At 40.8% G+C, this 21673-nt stretch overlaps 2 protein-coding genes across 6 annotated transcripts in view; one reads left to right on the forward strand and one right to left on the reverse strand.

The window, feature by feature from the left end:
• The window catches only part of NLN (neurolysin), a 154601-nt gene extending 139488 nt beyond the window's left edge, over window positions 1–15113 (reverse strand). Inside the window, 6 exon segments of the mRNA XM_078153173.1 lie at window positions 14564–14621; window positions 14624–14686; window positions 14689–14736; window positions 14739–15004; window positions 15006–15073; window positions 15075–15113. Coding sequence (XP_078009299.1) covers window positions 14564–14621; window positions 14624–14686; window positions 14689–14736; window positions 14739–15004; window positions 15006–15073; window positions 15075–15113 — 542 coding nt within the window.
• SGTB (small glutamine rich tetratricopeptide repeat co-chaperone beta) overlaps window positions 14993–21673 on the forward strand; it is a 113433-nt gene continuing 106752 nt past the window's right edge. The window contains exons 1-2 of one of the 5 annotated variants that reach the window (XM_078153170.1): window positions 14993–15125; window positions 16778–16905. In XM_078153170.1, coding sequence (XP_078009296.1) covers window positions 16806–16905 — 100 coding nt within the window. In that variant the 5' untranslated portion in view covers window positions 14993–15125; window positions 16778–16805. Of the gene's footprint in view, window positions 15126–15481; window positions 15653–16777; window positions 16906–21673 lie in introns of those variants that run through there. The other 4 variants (XM_078153168.1, XM_078153171.1, XM_021007286.2 and 1 more) reach the window with 4 other exon arrangements.

Raw genomic sequence — 21673 nt, forward strand, 5'->3', positions numbered from 1 at the left:
TAAGTCAATATGCTGCCTGTAGGGATACCTTTCTATTTGAGCTTGACTCCACTGCTGTACAACATTACCAATGAAAGAGGTCCCAATTTCTTTTAGAGGCCTCTGGTGAAAGGGATTTCATTCTTAGAATGTGCTATCTCTAACAATTAGATCTTCCTTTAGATCCACCTAAAATCCTCCTCTCTGCTACTTCAACTCAATGTTCCTAGTTTTGCCTTTTATAGTCAAAGGAAAAGAAATCTACAGGATATCCTCTTTTCTTTCCTTTTCTTAATTTTTTTAATTTCTTAATTTTTAAAATTCTGAACTTAACAAACCCCCAAATAAATGAGTATTTCCACATGGAAAGTAGACTAGAAAAAGAGGACTGTACAAAAAATTGTGAATCTCTTATTACATACAACTTGCTTTTCCTTTTAAGTAATAATAATGAATAGCATTTATATAGTGCTTTAAAGTTTATAAAGTACTTTATAAATGTTATCTTATTTTATCCTCACAACCCAAGCCATTAATTAGGTACTTTTATTATCCCCATTTTACAAATGAGAAAACTGAAGCAGACAGATGCTAAATGACTTGTACAACATTTCAAAGTTGTCCCTGTCTATGTTTCCTCTGACTTTCCTTCTGTTCTCTTTTCTGTGCCTTTAAAAAAAATACTTGAATGACCCTCTTTTTCCATTGGGCAATCCTATCTCTAGTCCTTCTCTACCTCTTACTTTCTCTCCCTTTGTCCAAAAAATTTTGGGAAAAAAAAAAGAAAAAGAAAACTCTTAGAATAGATATGCATAATCCAGTGAAAGAAATTCCTACATTGGATATCTTTTTAATTACTTAAAGAGAGATGTCTTATCTTCCTCCTGAATCACCTCTCCAGGCAAACATTGTTAATAGTTCCTTCTAAAAGTCTTGCCTGCTTTTCAAATAAAATTTATAATTTTTATCTAATTCTATAAAATAGATCACTGGTGTTGCACTAATCTATAAATTAATCTGGGAAGCATTGTTATTTTTAGTATGCTTGCTTTATCTTGCCATAAAACCCCTTCAACTGTTCATTTAGTTGTTGAGGCTATGTTTCTTCAAGTTTATTTTATTGATTTTTTTCTTACTCAATTATTTTTCTTCCCCTTTAAGCAAGCAAAACATCCATATATGAAAAGTGCCATACTATGTATATTTACATGCATGTTGTCTCCCCTGAAAGAATATACATTCCCTGACTGTAGAGATTCTTTTCTCCTTTGCATTTGAATATCTAGCACCTACCAGTGCTTGGCACATAGTAGGTGCTTAATAGATACTTGCTGATGGTCTGACATCTAGCAAGTAGCATGGCAGGCCTTGGTTTGACAAACTTGTCATAGTTTCAAGGATTTAGAGCTACAAGGGACCAAAAAAGGTCAGTCTAGTGCCTTCATTTTACAGATGAGGAAACCAAAGTCCCTGGATGTTAAGTGATTTGTCCAAGGTAATAGAGCTAGAACCAAGATTTGATCTGAACCCATATCATATCTTTGAAATCCAGCAAATCCAGCACTCTTTCCATTATATTATGCTGTTTCTGTTAGCCTTTCAACCCCAAGAAACTAATTTTTTAAATACATGCAGATTAACATAGTGTCTTGCTCATAGTAAATGTTTGTTGAATTTAATATTGATGTCCCTGAGGCTGATATGTGAGATTGGGATGGTGAGATAGAATGTGAGCAATGTATTAGTTGGAAGAATGACCTAGAAATTAGTAGATGACAGCAAAAAGGATCAGGAGAGGCTGGTACAAATAGATTTAGTAGACCTCAGAAAAGTAAAGACCACAGAAGGATGGTGGTAAAGGAATGAACTAGAAGCAGGAGAGGGAGCAAGGAGGATGCTGACCCCTTAGTCTACTCCCATGAATTTGTGGTCATCAGTGGATAGGATTCCAAGGGACACGATGCTTAGCAATGAGCCAGGTTTCCACTAATGTGAGGAGCTGGGATGAATGCTGGTATAAAAATTTGTAAATGTTGAGGAGTGTATGGATAATAGAGTAGAAATTTAAAGGGATACAATGAAATGGGTGATCTTAGACTGCAGAGAAGCTAGAGAGGATAGAAGTGAATATAAAAGAGGTGAAAGCGAGGAGAAGGTAGGATGGGTGTGTCATTCACAGTAAAACTGGATAGCTGGGATTAGGATGACAGGAGGTAGACTGGTGTGTCATGTTCTCTGGGGAAGCACTTATTTGATAGACGATTTGCAGAGTTAATCCATGTCAGAATTGGAAACAGAAATTAGAACATTAATATTTGGGTCTGCATGTCTATGAACCTTCTCCATGGGTATTTCTGTCTCTTGATTGAGAAAATAAGGGCTCTTGAGCTACCAGATAGATTGATTGCAGGCCTCCCCAGCAAATGGAAACTCAAGAACGGAAGCATTAGTCCAGTGAGAGGCCAGGCTCAGTGACAGCTGTTATTGCCTAAATTATCCATTTAGTTGATTCAACGAGTCTAGTCAGGTGCCTGGGAGTATGTCTTCCTTTCCCAACATGCGACATGATTCAAATTCCAAGACAGAAAGGCTAAGGCTCCAAAATAGCTTTAATGCCTTTTAAGAATTTTAGCTATATAACAAAACTCTTTGATACTTCATCATCCCTATCTTGTATGTATAAGTCATTTACATGTCCCCTATTAGATGGAGTACCTTGAAAGCAGGGACCATTATTCTTGCCTTTCTTTGTATTCCTATCATTAAGCACACATTCAGTCATTTTCAGTCCTTTCTGACCCTTTGTGACCCCATTTGGGATTTTCTTAGCAAAGATAACTTTAGTGGTTTGCCATTTTCTGCTTCAGCTCATTTTACAGATGAGGGGAATGAGCTGGAGTTAAGTGACTTGCTCAGGGTCATACAGCTAATAAGTGTCTGAGGCTGGATTTGAACTCAGGAAGATGAGTCTTCCTGACTCTAGACCTGGTACTCCAGACACTGTGCCACCTAGCTGCCTCATCACTTAGTATGGTGCCTTTAAGTTGTTGATTGGTGAAGTTTATTCAGTAGGTCAGGGATAGTGGAAGGTAGGGGAGAAGAAAAGGGATTCTAGAGTAGTAGAGAGAGTCAGACACAAAAGCAGTGGGTCCGTGGTCAGGGGGAGCATGGAACAGTGAAGAGGCCTTGAAGACAAGGGAAGAGTTGAGGAAATCACAGGAAAGGCAAGGAAAGCCTGTGGGAGAGCAAGAGGTGGCAGGAAGGATCAGAGGAGGTGCTGAGAGTTAGATTTTCAAAGTTTTGGTCCTTGGAGGTCTCAGTGCTGGGCAGAGCACATGAGAACTAAAGTGTGGTCATGCCAGTATATGGTGGAAGTAAGGTGGAGAAGAAGAAAGCTTCTGAGTTGAGGCTAGTGAGGAAAGGATCACAGTGGGTTGGATGACTTCAGTATGGATGTCATAAGATGGAAATAATTAAGAGAAAAATCTGTGAAGAAGTGGTAGGGTTTGGTGACAGACCTTTACTCCAAGAGCAGTCAAAAGAGGAAGATGACTTTTGGATGCTCTGGAATGGGTCCTAAACAGCTGGGCTTTATCTTAGATAACAGGAAGAACCACACTCTACTGAGGAGAGATCCATTTCAGCCAGAAAATTAGGGAAAGTTTTATCAAATATTTGGTACCTGTGGTGAGTCTCAAAGGAGGAAAATGATTTTGACAGGCTGAAATTAGGAGGGTATACATTTCAAGCATGGAGGATGGCCCATGCAAACCCACAGTGATAGGGATAGCATTTTCCAGTTTGGGGAAATGTTTGTTAACCAGTTTGGCTGGAATATGGAGGGCATGAAGGAGAGAAAGAAGAAAGTGGTTTAGAAAAGTAGGTCGGAGACAAATTGGGGAGGGACTTAAATGTCAGGCTAAAAATGTGAGTAGTAGAGCCAAAAAGGAGCTATTGAAGATTTCTGAGCAAGCAGAGAAAGGACAGAAAGATCTGTGCCTTGGAAGGATTACTTTGGCAGCTGTGCAAAGGATGGACTGGGGAAGCAAGGAGACTGGTTAGGAAGCTAACCAAGTTAAGGAATAATTAGAGAGGTAGGGTACAATCAGTGAGAGTGTAATGAGGTTACTAAGCAGAAGGATATTGTGGGGTTAGAGCTAATAAGACACGGTAACTATATGTGGGGAGTAAGAGAAAGAGAATAGTGAAGAATGGCTCTAAAGTTTTGAGTCTGGATAGTAAAAAGATGGTGGAGCTCTCAAAGAAATAGAGAGGAAGAAAAGGAGGGAAGAGAAGGGGAAAAAAGATAAGGAAAGAAGGGAAGGAAACAAGGAAGGGAGAGAGGAAAAGAGGGAGGGAAGAAAAAGAAGAGGAGAAAAGGGAGAGAGAATGAAGAGAGGGAAGGAGAGAAGAAGGAAAGGAAGGAGGAAAGGAGGAAGAAAGGAAGAGGGAGGAAAGAGAAGAAAGGAAGGAGGGTGGGAAAAAGGAAGAATGGGAGAAAGGGAAGAAGAGAGGAAGAAGGAAAAAAGGAAGGAGGGGAGGAAGGGTTATTAAATTTGAGGTCCCAGGGGGACATTCAGGTGAAGCTATCTAGCTGGTAATTTCCTGTCACTATAGGCCACTCAAAGTCACATACATATTTGGCAAGTCACTTAACCTGCCTGGGCCTCAGTTACTCAATGTATAAAAGGGCCAGATGGCCTCAAAGCTCCCTTCCAGATCTAAATCTATGAAACTATAAGTAGTTGTATCTTTGGAATTGGAGCTCAGGGAAGAGATTAGGTCTGGAGATCCAGATCTGCAGCATAGAGGTGATAATTGAACTCTTGGGAGCAAAATCGATGAGATCCCCAAGGGAAAAAGCTTAGAAAGATGAGTAGAAGGCCTACAGAAGGAAACAAAGATAAGCAGAGAAGATGTAAAACATATATGCTGAACTTATTATATACTTAAAAGAAAAAATGTGTTACATGCTTTAAAAAAGAAGAAGAAGAAGAGTAGAGGGCTTAGGATAGAACCTGGGGGAGAGCCATACTTACAGGTTGGGAAGAGGAAGGTGAACAAGCTGAAAGCAAAAAGGAGTGGTCAGAGAAGAAGAACCAGGAAAGGAGAGGTTTATTAAGGGGGAAAAGGTGGTCAACATTGTCAAATGCTGCAGAAATGTCAAACAGGTTCAGGACTGAAGGGTCCATTGGGTTTATCAATTAAGAGGTAATGTATTTGAGTCCTCTTGTACAAAATGTCTAATACAGAAATGTCTTATATGACTGCACATGTATAATCTATATTAGACTGCTTACTGTCTCAGGAAGAGAGGAGGGAAGGAAGGGATAGAATCTGGAACTCAAAACTTTAAAAAATGGGTTCTTTGTTTTTTTGGGGGTGTTTTTTGGCCAAGGCAATTGGGGTTAGTGACTTGGCCAGGGTCACCCAGCTAGTAAGTGTCTAGTGTCTGGTCTGAGACCGAATTTGAACTCAGGTCCTCCTGACTCCAACGCCAAAGCTCTATCTACCACACCATCTAGCTGCCCCTAAAAAATGTTTTAAAAATTGTTTAAACATATAATTGGGGAAAAAAATAAAATATCACACAAAAAAAGAGGTCAGGGATAACTTTTGGGAAAAACCATTTTAATACAGTGGTGGGATTAGAAGATGGCTACCTCTTTTAGTGCCTTGCAGGCAGAAATAAGTTAATAAGTTTTTAATGAATTGAATCATGAGGGCTTGAGAACTGAATGGGTGGTGAAAAAGTGAAAGCAGGGCTTGTAGCTTACTTTTTCTATAAATTTAAAAGGCAAAAAGGAGAACATATACAGGACATAGCTTAAAAGGATGGTAGGGTCAAAGGAGAGGGGTGTGTGTGTGTGTGTGTGTGTGTGTGTGTGAACAATGGGGATACCTGAGCATTGTTAAAAACAAAACCAAAAAACAACGGGGGAAACTTGAGCAGCGAAGCTAGGTGGCCAGTAGACAGAGTGCCAGGCCTGGAATCAGGAAGACTCATCTTCTTGAGTTCAAATCTGATCTTGGACACTTACTAGCTGTGTGACCCTGGGCAAGTCACTTAATCCTGTTTGCCTCAGTTTCCTCATCTGCAAAACAAGCTGGAGAAGGAAATGGCAAACCATTCCAGCATCTTTGCCAAGAAAACCCCAGGTTAGACACAATTGAAACAACTGAACAACAACAAACCTGAGCATGTTTGTAGGCATGGAGAAAGAACTAGAAGATAGGGAGAAATTGGGGTCGCGAGGTGGGGGGGGAAGACAGATACTAATAGACAGTTCCTTTAACAATCTATCTACATAATTCCTCAAATACCCCAATATAAATGACCTTCTCCATCCCACTTCAGTTATATTCTGACTCAAACCTCACTCTCCCTGAGAACTGTTTTACCTTCAACAGCCAGAGCTCTGAATGCTACTCTCCAAGCAAAATCTCCTATCCACCTACTGTCTCACTCACACTAATCCTGTTCTTCATTCTTATTGTGACCTTTGGTCTCTTGATTCGTCTCTCCTCCCATTTCATCTTTCTAGCTCCAGCTTCATTTGCTTCCAACCTAGCCTTGATTCTATGATCTACCACCTTAATTTTTCACTATTGCCCTAAAATACTTTGCCTCTATTCTATTGTTTCCTATCAGTAAATGCTTGTCCCTGCATCACTGCAATGATCATATTTTTCCCAGGACTACTAAGAATTGCTGGACAGTCACAAAATGAGCTGATTTAATCTGTTACAAGTTGATAGTAGATAACCTTACCTGGGGGCAGGCGGAAACTTGGCTTAATAGCTGCTGGAAGCTCACTCCACCTCTGGACTTCACACACTGGGAGTACCCTCTGTCCCTGCAGCCTCTCCCTCTGATTGTCTCGTGATTCTTCCCCAAACCTCCATTTTAAGGAGGATACCGAGGCTAATCATGTCTTCATTCTTCTCTAGCCTGAACTCCCAACTACAGGCTTTCTCTCCTCTGCCTCTGAAACCAGGTATTTTCATTTCTTCCATTTGTTCTTCCTTCTCACTTTTTCAATGTTATAAAGTGCATCTTTTTCTATCATATATTTCTTTGATCACATTATTTACAACGCTTTTCCTGTATAATTCTTGAACTGTGTTGTAACCTGCCCACACGCACCATGAACCTACTTCCTTTGGGTGGCTGCTGACCTCAGTTCTTTAGAGACTGTAGTGTTCTGTGATTTGGAGCCATACAACAAACATCACCATAAGAATAATGGTGTTTAAAAGAGGAGCCTTTGTGTGAGGAGAAACTTGGGGTCAGTGTGCCTGGCACACTGTAGCAGATTAATAAATCCTTGTTGAGTGAGTGAGTGGTTGACTAAAACAATCATGCAATTTCCCAAAGGGGATCCAGCCCATTCAAAACTCCTGTTTAATTCCAGGTCTGGTTCTTAGTCCGTTTGTAGGCTGTACAATATATACATACCAATGTATGAGCTCTGTGGGTTTTCTATCCACTAGGCAGCTCAACGGGTAGGGTGCTGGGCCTGAACCTAGTCACTGCCTGCCTCAGGTTCCTCAATTGCAAAACGGGGATCACAGTAGCACCTACCTCACAGGGTTGTTGTAAAGATCCACCATTATCTGTACGATGCTTAGCACTGTGCATAGCATACAGTAAGCACTTAATAAATGCTTATTTCCTTACCCTTTCCCCTAGTAAAGCCAAACTCTGGATCGATATGAATTTCACTTATTAGGCTCTGAAAAATTCAGGTGCTTGACGCAGTCAGCACAATATTATCTAAACAATAGTGTCTCAAGAAGACAGAAGTGTCAGGCCACTCTCAAACACCCCCCCCAACCAGATTAAAATGTAATTAGGTGGGAAATGTTTAATAAATAAAAATACAACAAAAATAATGGTAATTTGTGGTTTTCCAAGTCAATATGCAGCCCAAAGGCATCTGTTTCAATTTGAGTTTGTGTCAATTTGACACCATTTGTCTAAAGCAGACTCGTACAACTTGTAAATCTCTTCCAGCTGCAGATGTCTGACTAGAGCCAGACTGATGACAGTTGGCTACCCTAGCCGGTAGCTCATGTGACAAACAAGAGAGTGCGCAGTGGCAACTCTACATTTTTCACAGCCCGCCCAAAATCCTTTGGCAGGTCAAAAGTGGCCTGTGGGCCATATGTTCTGCAGGCCTGCTCTAGAGGACCACACCATCTATAGCAAGGGTTCCTACATTTTTGGGGTCATTGATTCCTTTAGCCTTCTGGTGAAAGCTATGGATCCCTTCTCAGAATAATGTTTTTAAATTTACAAAATAAGATACATAGGATTACGAAGGAGACCAATTATATTGAAATCCTTGTCAACATATTTCAAAAACAAGTTCCTAATCCCCAGGTTAAGAATCCCTGACCTGTAGGGAGTCCTTCTTTGACTTGGACTCCATGCTGTATCTCCTCCATGAGTCAAATAATTTGACTAACTGATGTTAATAACCAGAGACCCATCTTCTTTTCTGTACCTTTCTTTAGTTTCTCTCTTGCTACTACTTCCTTTCCATTTGTCCACAAAAACATTAAGATTGCTAAACCCTAAAAAAAAAATTTTCCCTTGATTTTTCAGCCTCATTTACCAGCAACTGTCCCCCCCCTCCCTCCCTCCCTCTCTCTCTCTTTCTCTCTCTCTCTTTAATAAAACTATTAAACTTTTTGCTTTCCAAATCTGAGGCCAGCTTTTTATCTACTTTGTAACACTACTTCCTGAATTCTCAATTCTTACCTGGCCTTAACTGCTGAATGGGTGTTGTCTCAGACAAACTGAGACCTGGGAAAGACCTTAGCTTAAAAAGGTGAAGGTCTCTTACTACATCTGGGGCCATCTCCAGTCATCCTGACCTATGTCTTGCTACTGGACTTGGATGACTCTGGGGAAGGGAGTGAGGCTGATGACTTTGCACAGCTCTGCCTCACTTAAATCCAATTCACTTGCAAGTCAAGACATCACTCTCCTGATGTTACTGGTCCCCTTAAAGAACAAAGGACAAAAAACAACAGCTAAGCTTTTAGACAAACTTTTCTAACATGGCTAATACTAAAATTTATTTCGCATAACTACATATTTGTAATGGGTTTTATTCTTCTTGCCTTCTCAAAGAGTAGAGGCAAGGGAGGGGAAAGGAGAGAATTTGGAACTGAAAATAAAATAAAATTGAATAAAAAAATAAAGAAAACATTTTCTTATACTCTGCTTTCTCACTATTCACTCTCTCCAACTCTGTGCAGAATGACTTCTGCCCTTACCAGTCCCGCTGTTTCTACAGTTACCAGTGACCTAATTGTCAAGTTAATTAATTACCACTCCCTTACTAGATCATTGGTTCTTATACTGGGGTCTATAGATACATTTCAGGAGGTTTACTGCAAAACAAAGAAAGAACCCCAAACCAAAAAAAAAGCAAACCCTACACACATATTTTTACTAACCTTTAATTGAAATTTATCATTTCATTCAATTTTTATTTTTTTTCTAAAACATTATTCTGAGAAGCAGTCCACGACACAAAAAACATTAAGAACTCCTGCACTAGATACATTCCCTCCTCTGCTGGCTTTGTAGGCACCATGATTTTCTGGTTCACCCACCTCTCCAATCATTCTTCCTGTTTCATTTCTGGTTTGTCATTCTCATCCTGCCCCCTTAATTTGGATGTTCCTCACAGGTCTGTCATAGGCCTTCTCTTTCTATACTTTCTGACTTGGCAATTTCATTCTTTCTTATGACTTTAATTATCACCCTTATGCTGATCATTCCCAAATCTAATATCTCCAGTCCTGCATTCTCCTCTGAACTTCAAATTGGCATTTCTAGCTGCCTACAACTCTTCTTCAACCTAAATGTTTCACATTAAAAATCAAACTCATTATTTTTCCCAGTAAACTAGCTCTACCTTCTGACCTCACTAGTTTTGTTTGTTTTGTTTATGACACCCACTACTCAGCCCATCTTCTAAAATTCACAAACTTAAAATTATTTTGATTTTTCCCTCTTCCTCATCTTTCACATGCAGCCAAGCTCTCAAAGATTCTATCTTTGTAACATCTCTTAAATCTGAACCCTCCTCTCCATTCCTGTAGCTGACACACTAATACAACCAAACTTAACTATATAGCATTCTATTTCCTCCTTTTACCACATCTTTTATGCCTAGAATGCTCTCCCTCCTCATTTCTATTTCTTAGAATACATAATTTCCTTTTAATTACTAACTTCTACAAGGAGTCTTTCCTGATTCCCTTAATACCTGGTACCCATTACTTTGAATTTATTTTGTGTTTACTTAACTGAGTACACGTTGTTTATATCCAAAATAGAACATAAACTCTTTGAGGGCAGGGATTGTTCCCTTTGTATCCCCAGAGCCTAATAAACTGAGGCTATCACATAAATAGGCTCTTAATAAATGACTTGTTGAATTGAATTGGCTGGCATTCCATAATTTGGCATCACTCTACCTTCCCAATCTCATATTCCTCACCCTCTACTCATTCTGTACTCCAGCCAAAGTAGATAAATCTTTGCCCCTGGACATATGCTTTTGTACCTTTTTCAGGTTGTCTTTATACCTAGAGTGCCCTCTCTCCCTCCCTACTGATGTTTTGTCTATTAATTCTTATTAATCTTTTAAGGTAAGACTCAAATGCTACCTTCTTCACTGAACCTTCCCCTGAACGTTCCCATTGTTGAAACACAATGAGACCTTCCCCCTATTATGGATGAAAGAAATAATGGATGAGGAAACAAAGGTTGGAGCTCCCAAGCACATTGATTTATTAAGCAATGCATGCCAATTGCTTAACAAATCAGGACCAGGCCCCTTCCTCAGCTTAGGGCTGAACCCCAAATACAGAGGGAGACAGACTTTAATACATTAAAAACAATTAATCAGATAAGACCAATTAATTAAAAGGAAACAACCAGGAAACAATATCAGGTGGATATACAATTGTGAGAAAACTCCTTGCATCAATCTTTGGATCTGACTAGGTTTCTGGTCAGCACAGACTAGGTCCTTAGTTAAGGGTCACCAAGAAGGAGGTAGAGGTGGTCCAACTTCCCAGCCACATATGGCTAGGTTCAAACAATACAATAAGGTTTTCTCCCAATTCCCACAATCAAATAAAATTTTCTCCCAAGCAGAAATGGGACTAGACCCAATATTGAATAGAAAAGGAACTGAGCTATCTCCAGAACTGAGTCATAAGATGGAGTCAGTGTAGTTCACTCAATTCCCACCACCATTTGCTGCTCCAATCCCCTTAATTATCTCACTCCTAAGAGCTTACTTTGTTTTGTAACTCTTTAATGTATTTTTCATGCAATAATGTATAGCATACTTATGTTGGCATGATTTTCCCTCTAACAGAACTGAATCTTCTTAAGAGTAGGAACTAGTATTTAATCTAAACTTTGTATTGCTCTCAGTACCAAGGACCGTGCTCTGTACTCAGAAGAGACTTAATAAACACCTATTTTATTTGTTATTTGATATACTTATAGCTAATCAATGTCCTCAGCTGTTGTTAAAGCTAACAATTGTGTGGTTTTTAAAAGTATATATAGGAATTATTTGTTTTTAAAGCATCTATATATGTAGCAAGAAGAAAATATAACTTTAAGAATCTCCTATATTTTCCTACACTCATATTACAGTGTACATTCCATAATTTTCCATTATTCTCCTAAGAATTTTTCCCTCCTATTATAGTTTATGTAGCTAGACCCCTCAAAAATAGCTCCCAAATGTCCTATATAAATGATGAATCTGGAGCCCAAATCTGTTACCTGAATTGTATGAAGAACCTAGGTTCAAATATTGCTTCTGATGCTTGCTACCTATGTGACTTTCAGCAAGTGATTTAACCTCCTCACTTTCCTCATGTGTAAAAATGAAGGGGTTGGACTGTCTGGTCTCTGAGTCCTTTCCAGTTCAGTGTATGTAGATGATGGTAAGATCTCCATTTTTCAGGCCATATGTTGGCTTACATCCTAGGTAGGTAGCAGCCTGCAAAGATTAGCATGAGTAGACTAAAACTTAAAAGAACAGAGGAGTTCATTCATCATGACATTTGCCCCAACAATACAGATGGTCACTCATCAATGCCTGTCCATTCTGTGGGATTCTTGTCTGCATTCTTCCACGAATTCACCACAGGTGGTCCACTCAAAATACCCAACATCTTCCTTGGTTTCTCCTGATATCATGGGAATACCAGAAGGGTACTCAGGCTGTCCATCACTCCTGGTCCATGCCATTCGAATAGCTCGTGCTCTTTTCCAATCTTTTACTTCTATTCAAGTTTCCTCACTGTTTATATGTTTCAGGGCAGGTAAATGGAGAAGTAGATAGAGTGCTGGGCCTGAAGTCAAGAAGACTCATCTTCTGGTCCCAGATACTTCCTAGCTATGTGACCCTGGGCAAGTCACTTAATACTGCTTGCCTCAGTTTTCTCATCTGTAAAATAAGCTGGAGAAGGAAATGGCAAACCACTACAGTATCTTTACCAAGAAAACCCCAAATGGGGTCATGAAGAATCAAACTCAACTGAAAAGCCAACCACAAAACAGATTTTATGTTTCAGCTTATTCATGTTACCATCATTCTCTGGTAAAAAATACTTGGAGTCCTTTGATTCACAGTAGTGCTACTTACAGAGACCAATACGATATTATTGTTATCATTTATGTAGCCGTTTAAGGTTTGCAAAGCACTTTACAAACATGATTTCATTTGCTGCTCAAATATAACCATAGGGCAGTTAGGTCAAATCCAGCCTCAGACACATGGCACTTACTAGCTGTGTGACCTTGGACAAGTCACTTAACCCCAACTGCCTCACAAAAAAAAAAAGATACCCTATAACCATATAAGCATTATTAGGCTTTTTTTTAAAACAGATCAGGAAACTGAAGTTTTCAGAGATGAAGGGATTTTTCTGTGGTTACCCAGCTCAAAGATGTTGAAAGCAGCATTTGAACACAGATCTTCCTGATGCCAAGCCCAGGGCCTTTTGCACCACACCACGCTGCCTCAGCAATAGGAAAATAAACTCCACACTGTAAAAAAGTGGAACTCAAAACAACTGGGAAGCTATAAAGGCCTACTGAGATGAACTTGGAGTCTCAAGACTTGAGTTCCAATCCTATTTCTCCTTTGTACTGTTTGAGATTGGGCCAGGAAGGAAGGAAGGATTTGAATAAAGGAAACAATCATTTATCAAGCACCTACTATGTGCCAGGCACTGTTTTAAGAATTTCACAAACATCTCATTTGATCCTCACAACAGCCTACCGGTTCTGATACAGGGGAGATCTCTATTTTACAGCTGAGGAAAGTGAGGCAAATGGACAGACTAGATGACCTCTAAGATCCCTCCCACCTCTTTAGCTGTGATCCTATGATCTTTCTGGTTGTTCATCTATATTGTTACTTAGTATTAAGATTAGTATTAAACCCTCACAACCAATTAGTAGGGAAAACTTTTTAACTCTATGTTGTTTGAGAAAGATAGGATATAGTTTGGAAAGCGGGTGGAAAAAGAGCACACAGAGGAATCGTGGTACAGGAAAAGGCTAATCTAGCCTCTTCATTGGGCAATCCCAAAACTGGCCAAAATGAAACTGATTCCCAGAAATCAATTTTTCAGGTTGTGCCAACTAAGTCTCTATTTCACAGGGAGAAAAAAGGACAGGAATTTGAAAGAAATGGAAGTAAAGGTACCAGACTTGGTTCTTTAAGGGACCAATGCCTAATGACAGGCAAGACATGCAAATTAACACGCTACTCTTGAGTAAAGGGAGGTAGCAGTTTTTAATAACAGGACTGCAAGGAAGCAACCCAGGGCTGAACGTGGTCCATCTTGGCATTCTTATAGGCAGCATGGCTGCATAGTGCTTTTCACTGCAGCAAAGATAACTGGGGCTATAAGGGATCTTAGAGGTCATTTAGTCCAACATTCTGTTGCAGTGGAAATAGGTCTTGAACCTGGATTTGAATCCTGTCTCTGCCACTTACCACCTGAGGGCCCTTGGGTAAGTCAAGAAGACCTATCTGGGCCTCGGTTTCCTCTTCTGTAAAATAAGGGTATAGGACTAGACAGGAGCTGAGTTCCCTTCCAGCTTTAAATACACATCCTATGATGTATGTATCTCTAGTCCTTACTTTAGTCACCTGAAAAATGAATGAACTGGACTAGATGACTGATTCCGAAAATCAATTTCAGCTCTAAATCTAGGAATACACGATATTATTCTATAGATGGGGAAACTGAGGCAACAAGGAGGAAAGTCAAACAAAGGGGACATGCATACTCTCCCTATGGTTGGACTGAGAAAGGAAAAAACCCTTACCGGGTCCCACCAACCCGAAATGCTCCTCGGAGGTGGGAGTGGTCGAGGGGGATCCCTGGTGGGGCTTCAGGGTGTCATCTCTTACTGAAGGGGTGTCGCCTAGCACGGCAGGGCAGTCACTGTTCACCGGGTGTGGGGTCGGGGGGGGAGGCGACAGTCAAGGTGAGGTGTTCGTGAGTGGGTGGGTACCTGTGGAGGCCTTGCCACGCCGAAAAGCCCCGGGCGAGCATGAGGAGGGCGGAGGAGCGCTGGTGGCCTGGGGGCCCGGGGATCGCGGAGGCTCGGGAAGCTTCCTCCAGCCGCTGCCGCTCGGGGGCAGGGGGACGTGGGCGGACGGACACTCTGCAACGCCGCGCAACGGTACCCGAGGCGGTGCCGCGGCTCCACCCGCGTGCGACAGCCCCACGCCGGCACCCACTTCCGCTCGCGGCCCCGAGCGCGCCCGCGCCGCGTGCCCTCGCCTGGAGGAGAGGCTCGGGAGCGCGGGCGGCGGCGGCGGCGGCGGCGGCGGCGGCGGCGGAGGCGCCGGCGGCAGCAGGGGCAGCAGCAGGAGGGAGGGGGCGGGCGCCCCGGGAGGGGGCGGGGGAGGCGAGCGAGCCGCGAAGTTTGTGCAGGCGGGGCTGGCTGGGGGGCGGGGGCGGTGTCGGGCCGGGTGGAGCAGCGGGAGACGTGCTCCTGTAGTCGCTACCCGAGGTCCTCCGGCAACCCGCGGTCCTGCAGCTGCATCCTCGCTGCTCATCCTTCTCGCAGGGTAAGGAGGCTTCTGCTAGAAGAGGTTCCCCTCCCAGGACCCCCCCCTCCACCTCGGAGGTCTTGCACGAGTGGGATCTGCTGCATATTCAGCCCCCACCCCAACCCTTCCAGGTCAGGGAGCAGGGGAAGATGCCAAGGGTTGCAGTCAGAGAAAGAAGGTGTCGTTGTTGTTGTTTTTTTCGGGGGGTGGGGGGGTGTCAGTGCAGTGCAGAAAGGTGAGGGTATAGAACCGAGCATCCTTCCTCTTTCTCCTCTATTTCCCCCTCCCTTCTCTACCCTTACCCCTCCTCCTCTCTTTTCTTTACCAGTCTCCTCCTCCCTTTTCTCTCGCCCCCAAAGAGGAGGAGGACGAGAGGTGTTAGGGAGAAGGGGTGCTGGGAATGTGAATGGCGCTATCAGCACCTGCAGCCCTACGGCCTGAACACTGGGTTCATCTTCCCCCACCCCCGACCCACTTTATTTTCTGAGAACGTCAAATAAATAAATGAAGAAGGTGGGGGAAAAAGCAGAGGAAGCCAGCAGCAGGTACCACACCCTGGCTTTGAATTAGGGAGACCAGAGAGCCAAATGAAAGAGTGTTGAGAAATTAGAAGACATAAATGTATAGACTGGCCCTGAGCCACCTTTTACTTGTTTTTCAATGTCTTGCAAAAAAGGTCTATGAATGAATGTTGTTAGGAGTTTTAAGCCCCACTGGACAACGTTATACATATGGTATACTATATTAAGGAATGTTTACAGCATGCATTGATAAATGTGTATAATTAATTATATGTGTAAAAGTTAAAAGATGTTCTATTTTACTATCATGTGTACATAGCATATATATTCATACATACATTATTTTAATTTTCATTACCGTCCCCCTACAAGTTCCTCAGACAGTAATTATTAGAACAGAAAAGAGAGTCCTCCTCCACCCCCCATGATGATGCATTTAAGTATTGTGCCATTTTTATTCGGTTTACTCTTTGAGACTGATGCTGAGAAAGTTAAATCACCTTAAAGTTGTAACTCATGAATAAATGGGGATGAGCAGTTTTGAAGTTAGGAGAGTGTTGTTTATCAGGAGTTAGAGTTGAGGTAACTGTGCTTTGATTCTCAGTAAGGACAAAGTGGTTAAATAGTCCCTGAGGCAGTGATTGATAAAAACACGTTAAAATTATTTATGCAGGTGTTTATTGAACCTGTCAGTCTCAGCTTAAAATCAGCTTGCTGGTTTAGAGAAAATTTCTACTTAGATGAAACTGTTGCCTAATCTAATACAATGTTACTGTATATAAAGGAAAAGATGTCATAAGAAATCTATAATAAGCCTTTGAGTTCACTTTACTTTTAAAAAAAAGAATTCCTGTTGATTTTTAAGGTATAATTTAATTTGTAGAGCTTTTGACCCATACCAATTGTTTGAACCAATTTTTTAAATTTTTTTATTGAACCAATTGTTAAACTGCCAATATTCATGGAAATTCTCCATGACTTCAAGTTTTAGGGCAGTTGCCATTCAGCATTGGTAGAGGGAGTTTCTTCACCAGGAGTTCTCTATATTAATTAAATCATAGGTCTGGACCAAAATAATTTAATTTGTAAGTTTCATATTTCATTCTTAGTAAACTATCTTAGTAAACTTAATATTTCTCTTTCTCTTAGGCAGGGGACCATTCTCTAAGCTTGCAAAATGTCATCCATCAAGCATCTTGTCTATGCAGTTATCCATTTCTTGCGGGAACAAAGCCAGATAGATACTTACACTTCAGATGAACAAGAAAGCTTGGAAGGTAATGTTAATGGTCAACTAGGTATCTATTTTTTATCTTAGTTTTTATGAAGGAGCTAGGAGACTCATTGGACAGAGTACCAGATCTGGAGTCAAGAACTGAGTTCAAATCCCTTCTCAGACGCTTATTAGCTACATGACCCTGGTCAAATCACTTAATCCCTCTCAGCATCAGTTTCCCCATCTGGAAACGTGGATAATAACGGTACCTACCTCACAGGGTTGTTGTGAGGATCTAATAACAATAACATACATAAAGCATTTTTTATTTTTTTTCTTTTTTAAAAAAAATTTTATTAATTTATTTTGATTTATCAACAATCACTTCCGTATGCTTTTGAGTTGAAAATTTTTCTCCCCCTTCCTCCCCCCCCACCCTCCCCAAGACAGCGCACAATCTGATATAGGCTTTACATTTACATACCCATGAAACATATTTTCACATTAGTGAAGTTGTAAGTAAAAATTAAAACCAATAGGAGGGACCATCAGAAAGATGAAACAAAACTTGACAGAAGGTAAAAATAAGTGATAGCAATTCGACTTCCATAGTTCTTTCTTTGAATGTGGACAGCATTTTCCATCCCAAGGCCTCTGGAGATGTCTTAGATCCTCGTAATGCTGAGAAGGGTTCAGTTTAACAATCTTAGTCATTGCATAACGTGGCTGTTATTGTGTACAAAGTCCTCTTGGTTCTGCTCACTTCACTCAGCATCAGACCATATAAGGCTTTCCAGGTTTTTCTGAAGACAGCCTGTTCATCATTTCTTATAGCACAATAGTATTCCATTACATTCATATACCACATAAAGCATTTTTTTGAATTGTGAAGCACTATATAAATTTAAGTTATTACTATGATCATAAACCTCCTCTAAAGTCTTAATTGCCTCACTGTGACATGGAGGTGACCCTGGGCTCTCAGAGGCTGGTCCAGAGGAATGCAAACTCTGTGAAATCTTACCAGACTAGAAAGGCTTCAAGTGTAGTCTGTGTGTCTGTCCTCAGGGATCAGCCTAGCTAAGTTCAGAGAGACTCCAAGTTGACTTCAGGGTGAAGGCTTTTTTTGAGGGGGGGGCACCAGGCAACTTTTGAAGGACATTGACTAAGTCAAAGGGGATTGTTCTGCATGTCAGTTAATAGAATACTAATGAAACCATAGATCATTGAAGTGTGGTTTTAAAAGAATCCACAAATGTGTTTTTAAGCACCTACTATGGTTGTAGGCACTGTTCTAGGTGCTAGGGAAGTGAAGACAAAGATAATTTTTTTCCTGCCCTCAGGGGACTTATAGATGAGAGACAACATATATGAGTGTAAATATATAGAAAATAAATGGAAGGTCACTAGCAGCTAGAAAGGTCAGGAAAAGCCTTGTGATGTGAGCTTTGAAGCAAACTAGAGGTTCTGTGAGTCATAAATGAGGAGGAAATATATTCCAGGCATGGGGGTGGGGATGGGTAGCCTATGCAAAGGTACAGAGACAGAAAATGGAGTATCGTGTGTGAGGTATATATAGCAAGAAGGCCTGTTGCACCAAACTGGATAGCGCGTAAAGAGAGTAATGTATAATAAGGCTGTAAAGGTGAACCGGACCCAGGTCATTAAAGGCTTTAAATGCGAAAGAGAAGAATTTGTATTTAATCCTTGAAATATTAGGGACCCTCTGGAATACACTGTGCCGCAGGATGACATGAGGAGAACTGAGCTTCAGGAATATCACTGCGGCACCTGTGTGTCGGATGGTTTAGGGGTAGGAGAGCTTTTGAGGCAACAAGACCAACCAGGAGACTATTATAATCCAGGCAAGAGTTGATGAAAGCCTGAACTATGGTGGTGGCCATGAGTAGAGAGAAAGGGATGGATACAAAAGATGTGGACGTAAAATCCACAAGATTTGGTAACTAACTGGATGTATGGCGTGAGGGAAGTGGAAGACGATTCTATGTTTACAGACTTGTGTAACCAGAAGGATAGTGGTGCCCTGAACAAAAATCAAGTTAGAAAGAGCAGCGCTTAAAGGAGTGGTCGATGAATTCTTTTTTGAATGGGTAGAATTTCAGATGCCTATGGAACACCCCATTTAAAATGTCCATTAGGCAGTTCATGATGTGGGATTTGTTTTCGTAGAGAGACTAGATTTACAGATCTGACCATCAATCGCACAAATATGATAAACTCATGGAAGTGATGAGATCATCAAGAGTATAGAATGAGAAGGGCAGCTGGGTGGTGCAGTGGATAGAGTACAGGGTCTGAAGTCAGGAAAACTCATCTTCATGAGTTCACATTCAGCCTCAGACACTTAATTAGCTGTGTGATGCTGGGCGAGTCACTTACCCTGCTTGCCTCAGTTCCTCATCCGTACAATAAGCTAGAGAAGGAAATGGCAAACCACTCTAACATCTTTGGCAAGAAAGCCCCAAAAGGGGCTACTAATAGTCCAATCTGACTAAAATGACTGAAAAACAACAACAAATATAAAGAGAGGAGGCCCAGGGAACAGCCTTGCTTGCTGTAGCACAGCTAGGAGAGAGGATGTGACTGCTGGTCTAGCAAAGGAGACTGAGAAGGAGCTGTCAGTTAAGAGGAAAACCTGCAGAAAAGAGGTACTCAGTGGTGTTGCTTGCCACAGAGAGATCAAGGAGGATAAAGATAGAAGGAGAAGATATCTGATTTGGCAGTTAATAGATCATTGGTTACTTTGGGGAGAGCTACTGCTTCTGTTTTAAGGCAAGATCAAAATATTTTGTTGACCTTTCAGGAAGAGATGTTGTGATGAAGGAAGACATTCTGGCTACTCTAATAGTTTCCCTGAGACTTCTTTTTATTAATAAGAAATAGCATCCTGTTTACAACTGATTATATTGACATAAAGATTTCTTGGAAAAGTAGGAGGATAAAGAAAATAACATCATTGAAGAGCCTAATCATTACAGCACTGGTGGAAGGCTCTGAGCAGATGATGTATATTAGGGAGCTGCTTATCTTAAAGAGAGAGGTTTTCCCCACCAAAATATCAAAGTTTTTTTGTTCTTTATAAGCCTTTTTATCATTTAGTTAGGTGATCTGATGTCACAGAGAATATCAGTGTCACATGCTTTCTTGACTTTATGTTCCTTCACAATAAAATGCAAGTTAAAAATAGTCTTAGCAGCAGTAGAATTCAGCAGATGGGTTTGTGGTGGTTCACTGAGCCTACCTTCCTTGTGGCTTGAAAGATTTAATTACTGCAGTGAGGCAGTGCTTTGGGTAAAATGTAATGAATGGTGGTCCAATTATCATTTCCTTTTTGAAGATATATTTCCTCCAAAGGGACAGCTCTCACATTGGCTTCTGAGACAGCCTCCCTTGTGGATATGCTTTTAGGAGGAAGGAATGAAAACTGGGCCTTTGTTTAAAATTTGCTTGCCTCTGGTGGTGGGGGAATTCCTTTCCAGGGCTGTCATGAATAGCAGTCGACATATGACCGGAGGGTTGAAGAATATTACCATCAGTACAGCTTTGTAGTGAAATTGCTGGTGATTCTTAATGTTCTGACCAGTGGAAGGTGAAGGTGATAGAGGGGAATATATGAGTTTGGGTTGCCATGCCACAAATGGATAAGTGAAATCACTCTAACAAAGAGATTTGTTTTCTAACAGAAAGAGAATGTGTGCTTTATGAGAGATAATAAGCTGCCAGAAATAAAATCGAGCCCTTCTTATCACCAAGACTTTGAGTCCTATTTTTAGTGTTGTAAGCAGCCAAAAATATGGTGTCTTAGGCTTTCTTATATGGCATTCAGAAATGTTGCCAGCCTATTTGTGTGACTGCCCCCCACTTTTTTTATCTCTTTGAGTCTAATTCAGTTGAACATGAAAATAATAGTGGAAGTTTAAGCCCTAAAATAAGCCAAACCTTATCACTAACTCACTGTGTGACCTGGAGTCTATCATTTAACCTTTTTGTGTATGTTTCTCTGTAGGAAAAGGGGAAATAGCATCTGCTCTTCTTGCCTCATAGAGTAGTTGTGAGAATCAACTGAGATAAAGTGTGTTAATGTATTCTGAAAAGTAGATACTTCTATATAAACCTTGTGGGTTTGGGGGTCGGACCTGGGACTGCATCTGTGTGGGGCACTCCTTGCATGGAAGGTCCTTCCATTGTCTAATGTGATTTCAGAGTGGGGAAAAGTTATTACTAACTGGGACTTCATGGAATAAGTGGCATTTGAGTTGGAGTTTAAAGCTTGGAGAGGAATTCAATAGGTTGAAGGGTAAGAACAGGTTATATTATGATTTATTCAACAACTTCTCCAGGAAGACATTGAATATTTCCCTATTTTAAAGATGAAGAACATGAGGCATAAATAAATTGACAAAAACCACATACTCTGTTATTTGACATAGAATAATGCCTCACATATATAGAACATGTAAGATTTTACAAAGTACTTTCTTAACAAGAGCTCTGTGGCAAAGATAGGCAAATATCATCTCCATTTTAAAGATGAAGAAACTGAGGCTTAATTGCCTTGTCCATAGTCATATGGAAGTCGAACCCAGATTTCCTGACCTCTAGTCCAGTGTTCTTATTAGTAGTATAATTCCTGAGTTGTAAGGATATATAGCTTGACCCACTAAACAGTGCCTGGCACATAATATTCAATGCTAGTTTTTATTATCGTTGTCATTACAGATTACCTTCTCATTGAAATAATTCACCTTTAATATATTTATTATTTCTGTTTCTCTAAGACATTTGGCACCTTTCCCATCTAAAAATAA

This window comes from Phascolarctos cinereus, unplaced genomic scaffold, assembly GCF_003287225.1.
Source record: "Phascolarctos cinereus isolate Bilbo 61053 unplaced genomic scaffold, phaCin_HiC Scaffold_4;HRSCAF=312, whole genome shotgun sequence".
Classification (NCBI taxonomy): domain Eukaryota; kingdom Metazoa; phylum Chordata; class Mammalia; order Diprotodontia; family Phascolarctidae; genus Phascolarctos; species Phascolarctos cinereus.